Genomic DNA, 17,076 nt, shown 5'->3' on the forward strand with positions numbered 1-17,076 from the left:
TATTATCTAATTCTAGTCATGTATAAAATAATAAGTATTATAGTTATAGTTATAAAATAATAAGTTATAAAATATGTATAAAATAATAAGTATTATAGTTATGTTATGTATTATTGTATATTTGTATTATTATAGTCATATAACAATTAACAAATATTAAAATAATATATTGTACATTATTATATATTATTATTATCATAAGTACATGATAATACCATATACTAAATATTATTAATAGCATTTACCTATATAATATAATAATATATTAGTAGTATTTACTAATACTAAACCAATTCTTTATAAACGAATTCAAAATTGGTTATTACCAAATTCATAATCTCATTACTTATTTCATACCATATTAGAATTCGGTGAATTCGGTAAATACCGCTTTTGTACCAAATTACCAAATACCCTATTTCAAATTACCAAATTGAATTTGAATTCGGGTATGAATTCGGTACGTACCGAATTTGCTCACCTCTAGACAAAGTTCTTATTACAAATTAAAGAAGTGAAAAATCCTTCATATAAAGGCTTTTATGATCTTTTAGAAGCATTAGAATTTGCCTGTAAATCAATAGGAATAAATTTTCATATAGAAGACTCTATTAGAACATTATCATAGCAACATAAATCATCAAGTAGATAAAACAATTATTAAATGTTTTTTCTCTAGGGCTGCCAAGAACTTCGGACGTGCATGAGCGGCAACCCTGGGCATACGATGGTGGCTGGCGGCTCCTCCACGGCGGCGCCGCAGCCCTTGGCGGATGGGGGTCCTTGCTCCCCAAGTACGGCAAAATCTTTCGCACAGCTATTCTCGCAGCCTATCGAATCTCCAATCCAGGTGAAGCCAACAACAAAATACAAGGGTGAGGCGGCTGTTGTATTCTCCAAAGCAGAGGCGGACAAGCTAGCAACTCCTTTCCGCTGGGCTCTGGTGGGGAAATTCTCGTACGGGCGGCCTAGTTTGGAAGGGGATTCGTAAGTTCTTCTCCTCCTTAAATCTGAGGGATCAAGTATCCATTGGGCTCCTGGATTATAGACATGTTCTTCTGAAGTGCTCTGCCGAACAAGATTTTAACCGTATCTGGACTCGTGGGATATGGCAACTGGGGAAATATCCTATGCGCATTTTTCGTTGGACTAGGGAATTCCATGTGAAGAAGGAGTCAGCCTTGGTACCAGTTTGGGCATCTCTGCCGGCCCTTCCTGTTCACTACTTTGACAAACATTCGTTATTCTCTATTTTGGCACCAGTTGGGAAACCACTCTTCCTGGATTCGGCAACGGCAGCGGGCATGAGACCGAGCGTAGCAAGGGTGTGTGTAGAGGTAGATTTGTTAAAACCAATCTGTTCGCGGGTGTGGGTGGCTGTTGAAGGAGAGGGAGGTTTTTGGCAAAATATAGTGTTGGAGAACACACCTAAGTACTGCAGCGCCTGCTGGAGATTGGGCCATTCGGTGGAGGAACGCAAGAAGGATACGCACAATGGTGTTGGGGCTGTGCTTAAGGGCAAATAGGCTCAAGTCGTAAAGCAGCGTGAAGCTGCTGAGGCTGTCGAGGAGGCCAAGGGAGGTGTATCAACGCCTGGGGAGATTGGGGAGTCAACACGAGCAGAGTTGATGGTGGGGCAGCCTTCAATCCTGGCTGGTGACGGAGGCAAAAGTCAGGCGGACACGGCTGCGGAAGCGGCGACGACGGACCCTGTACAGCAGGCTGTTCGTTCGCTTGTTGCTGATGCGACATTGACACTGCTGCAGAGCACTGGGCAGGTCGATGGCGCACCAGATTGGGACCGACCCATAGGCCCTTTGGCGACAGAGGGAGTCTTGACGGAGCAGGTAGAGGCTGGGGTGGAGGGCATGCGATCCAACGCCGCTTGTGGGCAACTACGGGAGAGTGGGCAGGATGCTACAGCTGCTGGCCAGGAGGGACAGGTTGCATGTGACGGAAGGGAGGGGACGTTGGACGGGGAGCAAGGGGTGCGCGATACACAGCAGGCTGACGCGGGGCAGCTGATTCTGCTGTACAACAGCGAGCTGGGGAGTTTAGTTGTTGATTTGAGTGGGAGGGAGGAGGTGCCTCACGATAGCCAAGGGGACGTCGACATTGGGTTATCGCCTGTGGCAGGGAATCTCTCCCCACGGCTGGTTGTTCGACAAGAGAGGGTGGGGGAGTCAGCGGTGGTGGCTTTGAACATTGACCAATCTCAAGCTGTTGAGAGAGATGCCAAGCAAGCGAGAGGGAAGGGTGTGCGTGCTCGCATTCCCTCTGACAGACAGCTTCGGTCCGCGACATCTTCCCATAACTCCTTTCAGGTATTATCTCATGATTAATGGCATCTTTTGGAATATTAGAGGGGTGGCTAAAGCCCCTAATTTGAGACGATTGATTAGTTTAGTAAAGTCTCATCAGGCTAAGTTCGTTGCAATATGTGAGCCCAAACTAGATGTGTCTAGAATTGAGTCCATTCGATTACGTTTACATTTTGATTTTGTGCTTGTGAATTGCTCGGGAGATATTTGGGTGTTCTACAATAGTCCTTTCGTGTGTTCCATGGTTGGTAATTCGAGTCAACATTTATCTCTTTCTGTGCAATCTCCGTTGATGCCGGGGTCAATTATAATGTCTTTTGTTCATGCAAAGTGCTCCGTGGAGGAGCGGAGGGAACTTTGGAGCAACCTAGTAGCGGATAAGCCTAGCTCTCTGCCATGGTGCATTGGGGGGGATTTTAATGTCATAATGGCTCCTCATGAAAAACGGGGAGGCCGACCGTTTGCTGTAGCTGAGGGAGTGGAGTTTATGTCCTTCTTGGAGGAGGCTGGGGTTTTTGATGTGGGCTTTTCAGGGCCTAGCTTCACGTGGTGTAATAATCGGAGAGGTAGAGCTAGAGTGTCAAAGAGATTGGACAGGCTGTTAGTCAATGGGAAATGTTTGGACTTCTCTGCAGCCATCTCTGTGGTTCACTTGGCGAGACATCCCTCGAACCATGCGCCGTTGAAGATTTCGTTTGCTTCTCTGATTGACAATAAGCCAAGGCCTTTCCGATTCTTGAATGTCTGGACGACTAAACCGGACCTTTTGGAGGTGATTAGACATGCCTGGGGTCAAGAAGCAAGTGGTTCTCCACTGCGTGTATTGTGCTCTAAATTATTAGCGGCGAGGAGAGCTATTCAGGTCTGGAACAAGCAATGCTTTGGAAATGTGATCGATGCTGTTCGTGAGGCGGAGCAGACGGTACAAAGGGCTGAGGAGGCTGTGGATCATGATGATTCAGAAGCGGGTCAAGTGGAACTCAGGAAGGCTCAAGCGGAGCTACGCTATGCTTTGTCTATTGAAGAGCAGTATTGGAGTCAAAAGGCACGTGTCAAATGGCTTCGAAGTGGGGATCGTAATTCGAGGTATTTTCATGCGGTGGTCAGGCAGAGACGGGCCCAAGGGCTGATACATCGAATAAAGAAATCCAACGGTGATTGGGTGGATACGGATGCTGAGATAGCAAGTGAGGCAATCACGTACTTTTCTAATCTTTTTGCTGGACCGTTGGAGGCTGCCTCCGATATGTTGCACCTCATTCCACCCTTGATTACAACGGAGGACAATTGCATGTTTGAGGCAGCTCCTAATATAGAGGAGGTGCATCAAGTGGTAAGGGCAATGGATGGGGACAGTGCAGCGGACCCTGATGGATTCACAGGTAAATTTTACACCTTTGCATGGGAGGTTATTGCTCAGGATGTTTATAATGCGGTACTCAGCTTTTTCTATGGGGCAGAACTTCCTCGCTTCGTCACCTCTACCTCGATCGTGCTGCTTCCTAAAGTCTCGAATCCTCAGGATCTCTCTCAATTTAGACCGATTAGTCTGTGTAACTTCTTTAACAAGTTGTTATCCAGAATCTTGGCTGATAGAGTGGCTGGTGTCTTGCCAAGGATTATCTCCCCCAGCAGTCAGGGTTTGTTAAGGGCCGCAATATATCGGAGAATTATCTACTAGCTCAAGAGGTGGTGGTGGGTATTGGGAAAAAAGCTAGGGGTGGCAACGTCGTTCTGAAGCTAGACATGTCCAAAGCTTATGACAGGGTATCTTGGTTGCATATTATTGAGGTCTTGCGGAGGTTTGGCTTTGGGGAGCGTTTCATAGATATGGTATGGCGGCTATTGTCTAATGTTTAGTTTTCGGTTCTGATCAATGGGTCTTCGCACGGATTCTTTAAATCTATGAGAGGGTTACGTCAGGGTGACCCATTGTCGCCGACACTATTTATTATAGCGGCCGAGGTCTTGTCGAGAGGCTTAAATGCACTCATGGTGCAATCGGGTTTCTTGGGGTTTAAAGTTCCATATGGTTGCCCCTCCATAACTCATTTGGCGTTCGCGGATGATGTGCTTATTTTTGCGAATGGGTCCTCCTCCTCTCTGAAGGACATTATGCAGGTGTTGGAGATGTATCAACGGTGCTCAGGCCAGTTGATAAGTGCCCAAAAAAATGGCTACTTGGTTCATCCGTCACTATCCCTGGCTCGAAGAAGGGTGATTGAACGTGTCACGGGGTTTACTTGGCAGCCTTTCCCTATCCGCTATCTAGGGTTTCCACTTTACTTTGGGAGGTGTAAATCTTCATATTATGCAGCAGTGGGTCAGTCTATCCTTGGACGGGTCTTATCATGGAAATCAAAGTTTTTGTCTGCAGGGGGCAAGATGGTTTTAATCAAGCATGTGTTGTCGTCAATGCCAGTACATTTGCTATCCGCTGCTGTGATTCCTACCTCGATTTTTAAATCCATAGAGCAGGTTTGCTCGAATTTTTTGTGGGGGTCAACGGCCGAAGAGTCGAAGTTTCACTGGATACGGTGGACTCAACTGTGTTACCCGGTTGAGGAGGGTGGGGTAGGGTTTCGGAGGCTAAGGGACGTCTATACAGCTTTCTCGTGTAAACTCTGGTGGAGTTTCCGTACGGGAACGTTACTGTGGGCTGCTTTCATGCATGCTAAGTATTGCAGAATGGTCCATCCTTGTCAGGCAGAGATGAGGTTGACGGATTCGGCTATCTGGAGGCGTATGTTGAACGTGAGCCGACACGTGGAACTTTCCATGGTATGGTTAGTCAATGACGGGTCGTGTCACTTCTGGTATGATAACTGGCTAGGCAGCGGCGCCTTATGTCTTAGAGCACCAGTTGATCTATCTCTCTCGTTTTGTAATTTTATTACCAATGGGCACTGGGATGCAAGTCTTTTGTCTCGAACCTTGCCAGGGGACATTGTCCCCTCCATCTTACAATACCCGGTCCCTGACGGAGGGTGTGCAGATGAAGTCATTTGGGTGCCATCGACGTCTGGTACATTCACATTAGCATCTGCTTTTCGAGACGTCCGACAAGCCCGTAACACGTCGGTGATTTCCTCTAAGGTTTGGCATCCTCGCCTCCCTTTGAAAGTGTCATTCTTTATGTTGCGCTTATTGAGGGGGAGGCTGCCACTGCCGGATGCTTTGTGCAGACTTGGGTTCCATTTACCTTCTAAATGTTTTTGCTGTCATGGTGCGTCTGAGGAATCTATTGAGCATGTGTTTGCCATTGGTCACGTAGCGTCAGAGGTCTGGTCTTATTTTGGTGGTTTGTGCGGTTTGAATTTGTGACGACCCCACTTCTCCCAATGGCGAACCCAAGGGTATCGGCGGGCCGTCTGCCTAGCTCGCGCCAGGACGCAAAACTTAAAACAATAAAAGCCAGAAAATCCAAAAGTGTACTATACATACTAAATACAATCCCAAAAGAGTTATAATTATATTCCCCAAAAGTGCCTGCTCATACTATTACATCCTTATAATTACAACCCAAAACCAAAATGTAGACCCTAAGGAGGGTCCTTGTACAAACCACCACAATAAAAAAAAACATCCTAATTGTCCAACTATTACAAGGAAATCTAACTATACTAGTGTATGTGCCAAAAGTCCCTGCGTCGGCCCTTGCTAAGGAAAACAAAAGGAAAGGGGTAAGCTATATGCTTAGTAAGTAAACAGGGGCAAAAGCGTAAATTTCACGTAACCACAGTTACACAGTAAGAGTAAAGCAAAAGCAGAAAAATAACATTCGATAATAAGGATACGGGTGGCTCCAAAGCCAATTCATGTGCCATGCGTGACCTCCTGTCGACACTCCGTCGACCACAATTAAGGTCCGTAGAACTCCACTTGTACACCCACCGAACACCTTATCACCCTCACTGGCCAGTCACCTCACAAACTTGCCCGGGCGAACGAAATCACAAACTTGCTCGGGTCACAAACTTGGTCCACATACTCGGTGAACCGGATTTACAAACTTGGTGACCTCAAACCAGGTTGGACTGACTTCGACCAAGCCCTAACCGGCTCGAATAGTCCATCTAGGTCATGAGATCGGGCCCTAAACTCACAAACTTCACGAAATTATTCAAAAGTCACCCCGAGCCACAAGCTCAAGGGTTTTAGTTCCAAAATTGCTCATATACACAAGTCATGGACAAATATGTGCGCAAGTTAGGGGTTAGGTCGAGTGCGATAAAGTACACCCTCGCCTAGGTACCCTCTTCATACATATCGAAACACATAAGCAACTAACACCCAAGAGCGGCCTGAATACTTACTCAACGAACAAAAGAGCAAAATACGAAATTCGTGCCGCGAGGAGTAGCTAGTAGGCCCCACCGGCTCCACCTAGCTCACCAATGTCTGAAATAGAAGATTGTGTCACAATATATCACAAACGGCTACTAACATACTTAAAACAAGCAAAACGACAAAATCGGCACATACGAGTACGGAAACGGCACACGGAAACGGGAATGGCGGCCTAGCCATTTTGCCGTCAAAACGGTTTTGAGCCTAATCGAAGCTATGAGTGTCGGATCAAGGTACATGAGGTACCGTTGCGAATCTAAGAGAAAATTCTATAACTTTCATGAAGACTCCTAACTCCGGATCTGAACAGAGATGGGTCGAAAGTGCAGAAAACCGTTCCAGGAATTCGCACTCCAAACTAACGGACAGGGTATGTTTGCTGGACTATAACTCCTAGCTCACAAATCCAAATCAGGAAATTCCAAAGGCATTAGAAAGCTGAGACATAAGGCTAAAACTTTGATGTTTTGGCCAAGACCTGAATCCACTCAGAACAGAACGAAATTTGAGTGTCAAAGTACCCGTCAGAACTGTCCAGATTCAAAGGCAGTTCTGACGATTGATCTTGTTTGGGTCATAACGGAAGCTACGGAACTCGGATTTCGACGCACTTTATACCGTTTCGAAGCCAAAACCAAGATCTACATTTCTTATGAAGGAGTCACCACCCATATCGTACGGTATCAAAACCGAAAAAGTCACGGGCAGAAGCTAAACTAAAAACGCACAGAACCTGATGTTCAAAACAGGCTTGAGTATTTCATCTATAACTCATGATACCCTAATCCGTTTGACCTGAAATTTTACAGGAATATTCAGAACTTAAGGGGCTACAATATTACAGAAGGTCACTCAGCCCAGTTTCGAGTGTAACAAGGTCAAAAATACCATAGACTACACCAGAATCGCAAAAACAGGTTTACAAACCATATTCTGGTTCAAACATCATAAGTTAGGCTACCTAAGTCCAAATCAAGTGATTCCAAAGCCATCCGAAAGCTAAGATACAAGGATACAATTCATCAGAAGAAATAAACAACCAAATCAGAAGCATTTCTGGTCAAATTAGCCAATTACAGAAGCAATACTCAAGTTCGGGTGGAAACAGGGCAGCAGGGTTATTTCGGTCTTTTCACAGGCTACGTTGCTCCGATTGAGCTGAAATTTTGTAGGCACCTATAAAATATCATTCTATACAACTTTCATGTTTTGATCTAAGGCAAATTCGGCCTCTAACATAGGGCTACAAAACCGGACAGAAAAGAGGGAAAAATTTTCCAAATTCTGAAATTTTCAATTTTCAATGCAACCTTCCTTGATTTCTTACTTCCAACACTACCAAAACCCCTTATATAACCTTAATTACAACATATATTAACCATACACCAAGTTGGGCAGCAAATCATCAAACCCTAGTTCATATAACCTAAAGGGGAAAACCCCCAAAACATGATAGCATCCATTATTCACCACCAAATTTGAGTTGCTAAGCTAATTTACACAAGATTCAAAAGATCAAAGACCATGATCAGATTTCATACCTCAAAGACAAGCTTGGATGAGTGATAATCAACCCCCTTGGAACATTTCTGGTTCCCCTAGCTTCCCAACTCACAATTAGCACTTTGATCGGTTTGGAAATTTGATTTTCTCACTTGGTTTGGCTAAGATTCAAGAAGAAAGAATTTTTCTTTTGCTCTCCCTTTCTCTCTCTCTTTTGGTCAGCTAGCAGCAGAAATAATGAAGGGAAAGTGCAGAAAATTGGTTTAAGAAGGTTAGTTGCTCACTTGGCCAAGAAACTCTAGGATGGCGACAAGTGTCGCCACCTCCACCTTTCATTTTTCTCTTTCTTTCCTTGCTATTTCTAGCCTCTAATTTTCGGTCAAACAAGCTGACAATTAAGAGGATATTTTGCTCAAATATCAATAAACTTGTATGGTAAGAAAGTGGTGGTCAATTGGTGCGTTCAATCGGTAATGCGCGGGACCCGCCGGTTCGCGCCGTTTTTCTTAAAAACACACGTACTAGGGTTTTTACTTCCTATTCACTAACCTTATCTCATTGCTCCTAATCACATATTATTTCTCACTTAAAAGTCACTTTTAATCACCAAATTGATCCTTGGTCAGTACCGAAAATTCATCCGGCGAAAAATCGCGAAAACCCTAATTTGCCCCAATCTTGAAAACGAAGAATGAAACCCTACTTTCTAGGCTCATTTGCACTTATTATGGAATAATTGGATAGTAGGGCTTTAATAAATAATAATTTCCAAATAAAAGGAAATTTTTAAGAAAACGTGAGGAATTTTTCAATTCCAGTGATTAAAATTAGGGTTTCAATTAAAATGTGAGAGATTTAAGAAAACCGGTTAGTCACAAGTAAACTAGGGTTTTTGACTAAAATATTAGGGTTTCTAGTCTTTTAAAACAAAATAAGGTTTTAATCAAACCCAAAGAAATACACTTTAGTATCTTCTTTACCAACAACCTCCTTATTATTATTATTATTATTTTTTCGGGGTGTTACAGAATTCCCCGAGCTCTTCACTGCGAGCTCGCATAGTCGACTGGTGGTTGCGGTCACACAATTCTGCGATTCGGCGTTTTATTTGTCTTATCCTTCCAAGTTTTATCTGTTGGCATATTTGGAAGGCTAGAAATAAAGCAGTGTTTGAAGGGGAACAGATGCGGTCTACTGTCATTTGTCAATCCATCTTCTCGGAAGTCAAGTCCATTGTGGATATCCATTTCAAGCAAAAGCTTGGGGTGCAAACTTTCTGTCAGTTGTTTGATTGGTCGCATTTGACTACCAGTGTATTTGACTTTAAACTTGTTCGCTGGGAGGTGACGGCGATGGGGGGTCTGGTGCTTAATACGGATGGTTGTTCCAAAGGTAATCCAGGAGTGGGTGGAGGTGGGGGGGTTCTCCGGGATTCAACTAGGATGCCTCTAGTTGCGTTTTTAGCTTTCTTCGGGGAAACTACTTGTCTTCGCGCGGAGACGTTAGCCCTTCTCATTGGCCTTCAAACGTGTGTTCACCGGGGTTTTATTAATCTATGGGTGGAATCGGACTCATTGGTCTTAGTTGGGGTTCTCCAGCGGCGCATTCAGTGCCCGTGGCAGATCCGAAGGGAAGTCCGGCAGATTTGGCGGTTAGTCGAGGACCATGCCTGATTCTCACATTGCTTTAGGGAGGTTAATAAAGTTGCTGATTTATTATCCAATGTGGGCATATCTCATCCTGAGCAGCAGGTCAAGGTCTACGACGGCTTTCATATGCTCCCGAGGCTAGCTCGCGGGGCAATTAGACTGGATAGAATAGGAATGCCTTCTGTTCGGAAAATTAGACGTCTGTGAGAGGAACTTATTATTTGTTGCACTGAAATAAAAATTTAATTTAAAAAAAAAATACATAAATCATCAAGTAGTAATCATATAGAACTAGTCACTCATAATTTTACTAGTAATATAGAATTATGTAAACATCGTGAATGCATGAGTAGAAATTAAAGATTGTTAAAAGATAGATGCAAATCTTATAATGAACAAATTAACTCTCAAAAATAGTTGAATGTTTCATTATCCAAGAAGTTGCAAAGGTTAGAGGAAGACCACATCCTTTGGTATTTGGACTTGCTTTGAAAATATTTCTTGCACTTGAATGTTGTCAATCTTGGGTTTGTTGGCAGGAAGTTTAGTCCATTTATAAGGAGAAATTTTGCCAAAATTTTTTTTTTCAAAATCTTGTCCAAAATTGCAAAAATGCCCCAAAAAAGTTTCAAAATTTTCAATTTTATCCAAGTGTAACAAGTTCCATACTATTAGTAACTCAAATTCCTTCTACTTTTGAGATAAATATATGTGACTTGAAAATTTTTTTTCTCATTTAACTTGGAAATGACTACTATGTGATTTTAATTTGTGAATTTATAGGAAAATATATCTTATAAAGTGGAGAAAATTATGTCTACATTTTGCATATTTGATGAAGTATCTTCTTTTTACTTGATCCTATAAGTTAAGTAATAAATATGGTCAATAATGACAATATTCTTCTCATGATTATTCTTTTGAGAAGAAGAAAAGAAAAAAAAAAGAGAAAACAGAAAAAGACACAAAAAAAGCAAATAAGAGTTGTTCTACTCCAATGGTTCTTGTACTAGTAACCGGGAGTCTTTATCTACAAATATCAACTTTCACGTAAAATAGTACTTGAATTAAGAGTATGCAAGACAACTTGAATATGTGAAGTATTGAGTAACCGATGATCTTCATCTAAAAATATCGATCTTCGTGTCAAAAGGTATTTTCACAACTTAAGTATATATTTATATATGTTATATGAATAAATCACTCTTTAAATTGGAATAAGAAGGTGATCATGAGTTTAGGAAGCGTTTTATTGACCATATGAGTTGCTTGCTTGTGAATTTGGGTAAGGATGAAAAATTGACTTGAACTTGTTATAATGGCAGTATAATTGGCTCTTCTTTACTTGATATTATGAGTACTTGAGCTCGGTTGAGTGATTTTATAATAGTTATTTACCTTATTTTGAGGAAATGAAGTTGATAGTGCACATATGTTTATTTTCAAAATTTTGGATCATTGTTGGTTTGTATTTCTAATTGTTTGAGGACAAACAATGGTTCAAGTGTGGGGCATTTGATAAGAGTATATTTTATGTGTTTTAAGCGTGTTTTATTAGTTAGTTTTGGTGTGTTTTATTTACTTTTATAGCTAATTAACTAGGTTTCTAGCGAAAATATGCATTTTATGGTTTAAAGTGTGAAAATTGCATTTCTATGGATTTTAATGGGGAAAACTTCATGTTTTTGTAGGTTTAATGATTCAATCATCAAAGGGAGTGAATTGAGAAGAGAATTGGATGATTATTGATGATTTGAAGAGGTTTAAAGAGGACATGATGTGAGGACCCAAATATTTATTTTACGCATTTTTATCTTATTTTACTGACTTATTTAATTATTTATTTATTCGTTTACTCCAATTAATTCATTTCATCCATTTTAATTTCATTTGCTTGGAGCAATGTCTCATTTTATACTTTAAAACGTTTCGCTAGTAAATTTAATTTTCTGCGGCTCGTTTAGTAAGAAATAGTGAATACACGTTTTTCGTGGCAAAATTCGGCCGAGAGTGTAATGATCTTGGAGATTCTTAAAGTGTAAAATTTGTTATTTTTGGGTATGGTGGATTGTAATTGTAATTGCTAGCCTTAACAGTTGTGGCTTGTATATTTGAAGTATTTCTTAATTAAGTCGATGGTTGATTTGTGAGTCTCTATTAAGCTTGAACGAGGGCGTGAGTCCTAACGAGAGTTGGGCAGGCGTTCCGCTGATACCCTAGGGTTCGCCCTAAGGAGAGGTGGGGGCATCACAATTGGTATCAAAGTGCTAGGTTTGAAATACCTAGAATAGGGTTAGGAGTTCTTAGTCATGAACTTTTGGTTATAGAAATTCATGATAAAGCTTAAGTTAAATTTTGAATGGTATCAGTGATTATAAGAATCTAACCTTTAGTTTTGTGGGTTATTTGTAGGATATGGATAGTAGCAGTGATGATGATAGAATTGAGGAACCTCTCCCCATGATTCCATATCGTATGGTGGAAGGCAGATACCTCATGCGGTACTCACCTGCTAGGCGGGGTAGGACGTGCCTATGCCGAGAGAGATTCTCCTACCATAACCACTTGGTGTTACAGGTAGTCGAGGAGCGGAGGCAGTTGACCCGTGACCTCAGGATAGCACGAGTTAAGAGAGAGGAGATGGTGGCCACTATAGAGGTCTAGGCTGCTCGGATCCAAGAGCTAGAGGCTATGGTACTTGAGGAGCGTCAGAGGGCTGATGCCTCCCATGCTCAATTTCAGGAGACCAAGGGGCGCCTTATCCGAATTGTCCAAGAGACAGGAAATCGCGTGGATGACATTATGACTGAGTGTGGAGTCATGGCTGACCGTATAGAGGAGGCTTTACTTGGGGATGTATCTGGAGAGGTTGCACCTGTTGTGGAGGTAGAGATAGAGCCTATGGAGGAGGATCCCGAGGAAGACCCCGAGAAGGATCCTTCTGAGGCTGCAGGGTCTTCTAGTTCGGTTCACTTGTATTAGTGATCTCCCGACCTTTTGACTTTTGACTTCTGTTCAGAACTTAGAAAGGGTGAACCTCGCCGTGAGGCCTTTTGTATTTTGTTGCATGTACCCTTGTATTTTGAGGCACTTGGATGCCTATGTCTTGTATTTGATATTAATGACTCGTTGTATGCACTCTTGACATGTGACATGACTTTTAACCTATGTAAAAATCTATACTTTGATTCTAAAGTGTTCTTGCAACTTGTACATGTTTTTTAATTTCTACGCTTATTTTTTCTCTTTGAATTAAGCGTTTAGAATCTTGCTAAATAGATCGACGAGAATGTGGAAGAAGGCATGGGCATGGGTTTCGGCAACCCCACACTCCCGAGAGAGGTGCGGGATCTGCGACTGGCCAAAATCTAAACCCTAGGAATGAAGGGAATGGCCAAGTGGCTACGGCCCTTAACCGCATAATAGATATCCTGGAGCATTTAGTTGAGCGCCAAGGCCCTGAGCCAATCAACCAACGTGGGAACCTAGAGAGGGTTGAGGATAGAGTTTTAGAGCGATTCCTGAAATTTGTCCCACCTAAGTTTTCGTGGAGGGTCTGATCCCGTGGTAGCTAAAAATTGGTTTGAAAGGATGATAGTGATTTTTGCTACTTTAGATTATGTCAAGGAAAGGCAAGTGAATTTTGCTGTTTTCTAGTTTGAGGACGCATCACGCTCGTGGTGGAATGTTGTGAAAGTGAAGTGGGAAAGAGAACAAACCCCCTGGATTTGGGCCAACTTTGAGAGGGAGTTTCATGTCAAATTCCTCCCACCAATGATACAAGAAAAGAGGGAGGATGACTTTATTAGGTTGAAACAAGAGTTACTAAGTGTGGCCGAGTATGAGGAACGGTTCTCCAAACTTTTCAAATTTGCCCCTGAATTAGTGATCACGGAGCGCAAAAGGATAAGGAGGTTTATTCAAGGGTTAAATGTTGAAATCCAAGAATCTTTAGCAGCCACCCAGATCACCACTTTTACGGTGCCTTGGATAAGGCATAGAGGGTAGAATATGCTAAGTCTCAATTTAAAGTTTTTTATGCTAGAAAGAGGGGTAACCCAAGCGATGCCCCTAAACTGTTCGAGAGGTCTACCCAACCCCTTAAAGTGAGAAGAGGGGTTGGAGGAATGAGGATGCTCGAAAAACTCGGAGGAACTCTATCAAGGGGAGCCCCGACAAAAGAAAATCAGAGTGGACGAGATCAGAAAAAAGGAAGTTCTCAAGTTGGTCAGGCCGTGACTCCTCACATAACTTGTGGATATTGTGGTAAGTTTAACCATACTGAGGTCGAGTGCTGGAGAAAACAAGAAAAATATCTGATTTGCGGTAGTGCTGAGCATCAGATTTCGAATTGCCCTAGTGCTTCTAAGGAAGGAGGAAATTCTCAACAACCTGTTAGTTCCGTTGGAAAACAGTCGAGTGCCAAAGGTAGTGATTAATGCTAATGGATGAGAGAGGGATCCATGTAGTAGGAGTTCTACGAAAGGGGATGGATCTGACTCCACTTGGGAGATAAGGGTTATAGTTATACCCTAGTCTAAACTGACAATTTTAGAGGTTGTAATCTTTTGTATAGGAGATGAAATCCTTTTGTTGTTTTGTATATTTGCAACTTAGCACATTTTGCCATGATCTTATTGTTCCCCTTTCTTTTGAAATGATTTGATGAATTTATCCTAACTTAGTGTAACTATTATGATCTTTTATGACATATAAAAATTTACTTTGCTTTTAATTGATTTTACGGCTCATATGTATATTTAATTTATTGTTCCACACCTTCAAACATGTTGTAGACACCAAATTTTTAAATAATTTTCATCCTATTTTTATTTTTTGTTTTTAGTGATAATTCTTATCTATTTTTATTTGTTAATTTCATGATTTTGGTTTTAGACTCTTAGCATTTGTATAACATTTTAGATTATTATTATTATCTATTATTTTATTTCTGTTTTTGCTTTTATTCCTTGTTGCCCTTTTAGTTGTTGTAAGACTTTTAGCATAAAATTTGTCAAAAAAGAGAAAATTATTCATAAAAAATATGTTTTATTTCTTTTTACTGTTTATTAATTGAAAAGAGAGAAAATTGCTCGCAAAAAAAATATTCTTTAAATTTTTAGATTCAATTTATGAAGGTTTGTTGTTTATTTATTTTGTTAAAAAAAAAAAAGGAAAGCCACGAGCACGCGCGATGCATTCCGTCCCAGTTTCGTGCGAGGCAGCAAAAATAGCGCGGCCCTGGTTTGTTTTTCTTCTAGTTTTCTTCCATTTTTTCTCCATTTTTTGGGCTCCGTTAGATCATCACAGTACTGTTACACTTGGCTTTCATCTACAAGCCTAGAGCAATCTAGAAATGGAAGCTAATCCGATGGCTGAGAGGGGAACGGAGACTTGAAGCTGCTTCTGAACCATTAAGATGAGGTTAAGTCTGGGAATCTGATAAAAAGAAAAGGGGAGAGGTTTTAGCAGGGGGCGGAAGTTTGAGAGAATAGAAAGAAGCAGAGAACGGCCAGGCTGAGGGAGGAAAGATTAGGGTTTTAAGAGGGGAGAGAACCACTAGCGGAGGGAGCTAGGAGTAACGGGCTGAGGGTTGTTTACGGCTGGGAGAAAAGGACAGCGGCTAGGGGCTTGGAAATAGGAGGAGTGACTGCTAGGGTTTGAAGTTGGGGGAAAGGAGCAAAAGAAACGGATGCTGAAAAAAGAAGGGGTCGGTGGCTAGGGTTGATGAAAAAGAAAGAACGCAGCTTTGAGGAGAAAAGGAAAAAAGGAAACCAGAAACAAAGGAAAAAGGGAAGGGCGGATGAAATAGGGGACGACAGAGAAAAGGGGGAACTAGAGTGAGCTGGGGTTTTGACAGGAGGAGAGGAGAGTTGAGGTTGGCAGCCAAGGGAGAAAAAAGGCAAGGGTGACGGCTGAGAGTGAAGATAACGGCGGCTGGAAAAGGAGAACGAGAGGGAGGTAGCTACGGGCTAAGTTTCTGGGGGGCTGGCCGAGTGAGGATCCGAAATGAAGAGAGTTGCAGCAGAGGTGGGCAGCTGAGTTGAGCGAAAAAGGCAGGAGAGTTCTTTGGCGGCGGAGGAAAAGGCAGCAGAAGAACCCTTAGACGATCTTCACCAGAAATTTGCGACTTCGAAATCTGCATCCGGACGCAATCTTGTCAACCAACCCCCTGTTCAGTAGACTCCGCAAGACGTCAAAGGTAATCTCTTTTGCCTTCTGTTTCTCATATGAGCTTAGACCTTATCTAAGTATGCCAAAGATCTTGCTGCGTTTTGTTTATGAACATACTTTGTTGTTTTGCTTCCTGTGGCAGTCGAATGGGTTGAGTTTTTTGTCGAAAAATATGTTGTTTAATCTTGTCCTGAGGATATAAAATCTGATGGTTAATGTTTGGTGAAGAGTTTGCTCCAAGTTGTTTGTCGATCTGATAGGCCGCAGATATAAAAATCAGAATTTTGTAAGGTTTCATGAACAAATCTAGTTTTTGCTAGTTTTTCCTCTAACTCAGATTTTACTTTGTTTTACGTGCTTAGTATGGAATCCTGATGAGATGTTTGAGAGTCTTTCTATAAGTTTTTCCTGATGAATCCATGAGGCTAGCTTGAGTCATAGTTTGGTTGCATTCGTGCATGAAAGGCTGCTGCAACGTGTCTGAAGTTGCAGAGCGATGTTGGTTATTTGTTTTTGTGGGTGACTGAAGTTTGTTTAGCTAGACTTCTTCTTGGGTCTGTTGGTTGTTGGAAGGTGATGCTATTGCGTGCGTTTGCTGCAATTTATTGCAGCAAAGTGTAGTACCATAGCAAGCTATAACATAAACAGTTCTTTGTAAATGAGTAAAAGCTTTCGGCTGTTGCAGCAACCTGAGCAGATTTTTTTTTTCTCCTTTTGCTGCTTCAAGTTTCGTCATGTTTGAAGCTTATGATCTCCTTGATTTTCAGTTAGTATGCTGTGAACATAAGCATTGCGAGCTTACCTTTTCCTCTGCTATTATTTTATACTTCATTGCATCATGGAGCTGCTGATGCTTGTAAGGTTTCCCTGGTGCATATAATGGCTTGTGTCCCTTGCTGTTTTCCCTTTAGTTTTTGCTGTTGGTCTGTTGTTAATTGGGTTCACCACAAGTTTTTTCTTCTTTTGCACCTTGGCTGCATTTTTCATAAGCTAGCTGCCCTCTTTACTATGTTGGAAATGTGCAAATGTTTTTTGGTTAATGGTAGCAATGGATTGAGGTTGATGCACCTGAGTTTAGT

The 17,076-nt window shown here is 41.8% G+C and overlaps 1 protein-coding gene across 1 annotated transcript; it reads left to right on the forward strand.

Annotated features, from left to right (window-relative positions):
• Positions 1-727: 727 nt before the first annotated feature.
• LOC113751992 lies at positions 728-12,487 on the forward strand. Its single transcript, XM_027296137.1, has 11 exons — positions 728-987; positions 1,154-1,337; positions 1,527-2,324; positions 2,422-3,756; positions 3,918-4,154; positions 4,245-4,799; positions 5,009-5,107; positions 5,263-5,346; positions 9,326-9,675; positions 9,759-9,825; positions 12,236-12,487. The coding sequence occupies exons 1-11, from the start codon at positions 728-730 to the stop codon at positions 12,485-12,487; spliced, it is 4,221 nt and encodes a 1,406-aa protein (XP_027151938.1).
• The last annotated feature ends 4,589 nt before the right edge of the window (positions 12,488-17,076 follow it).

This window comes from Coffea eugenioides, chromosome 11, assembly GCF_003713205.1.
Source record: "Coffea eugenioides isolate CCC68of chromosome 11, Ceug_1.0, whole genome shotgun sequence".
NCBI lineage: Eukaryota > Viridiplantae > Streptophyta > Magnoliopsida > Gentianales > Rubiaceae > Coffea > Coffea eugenioides.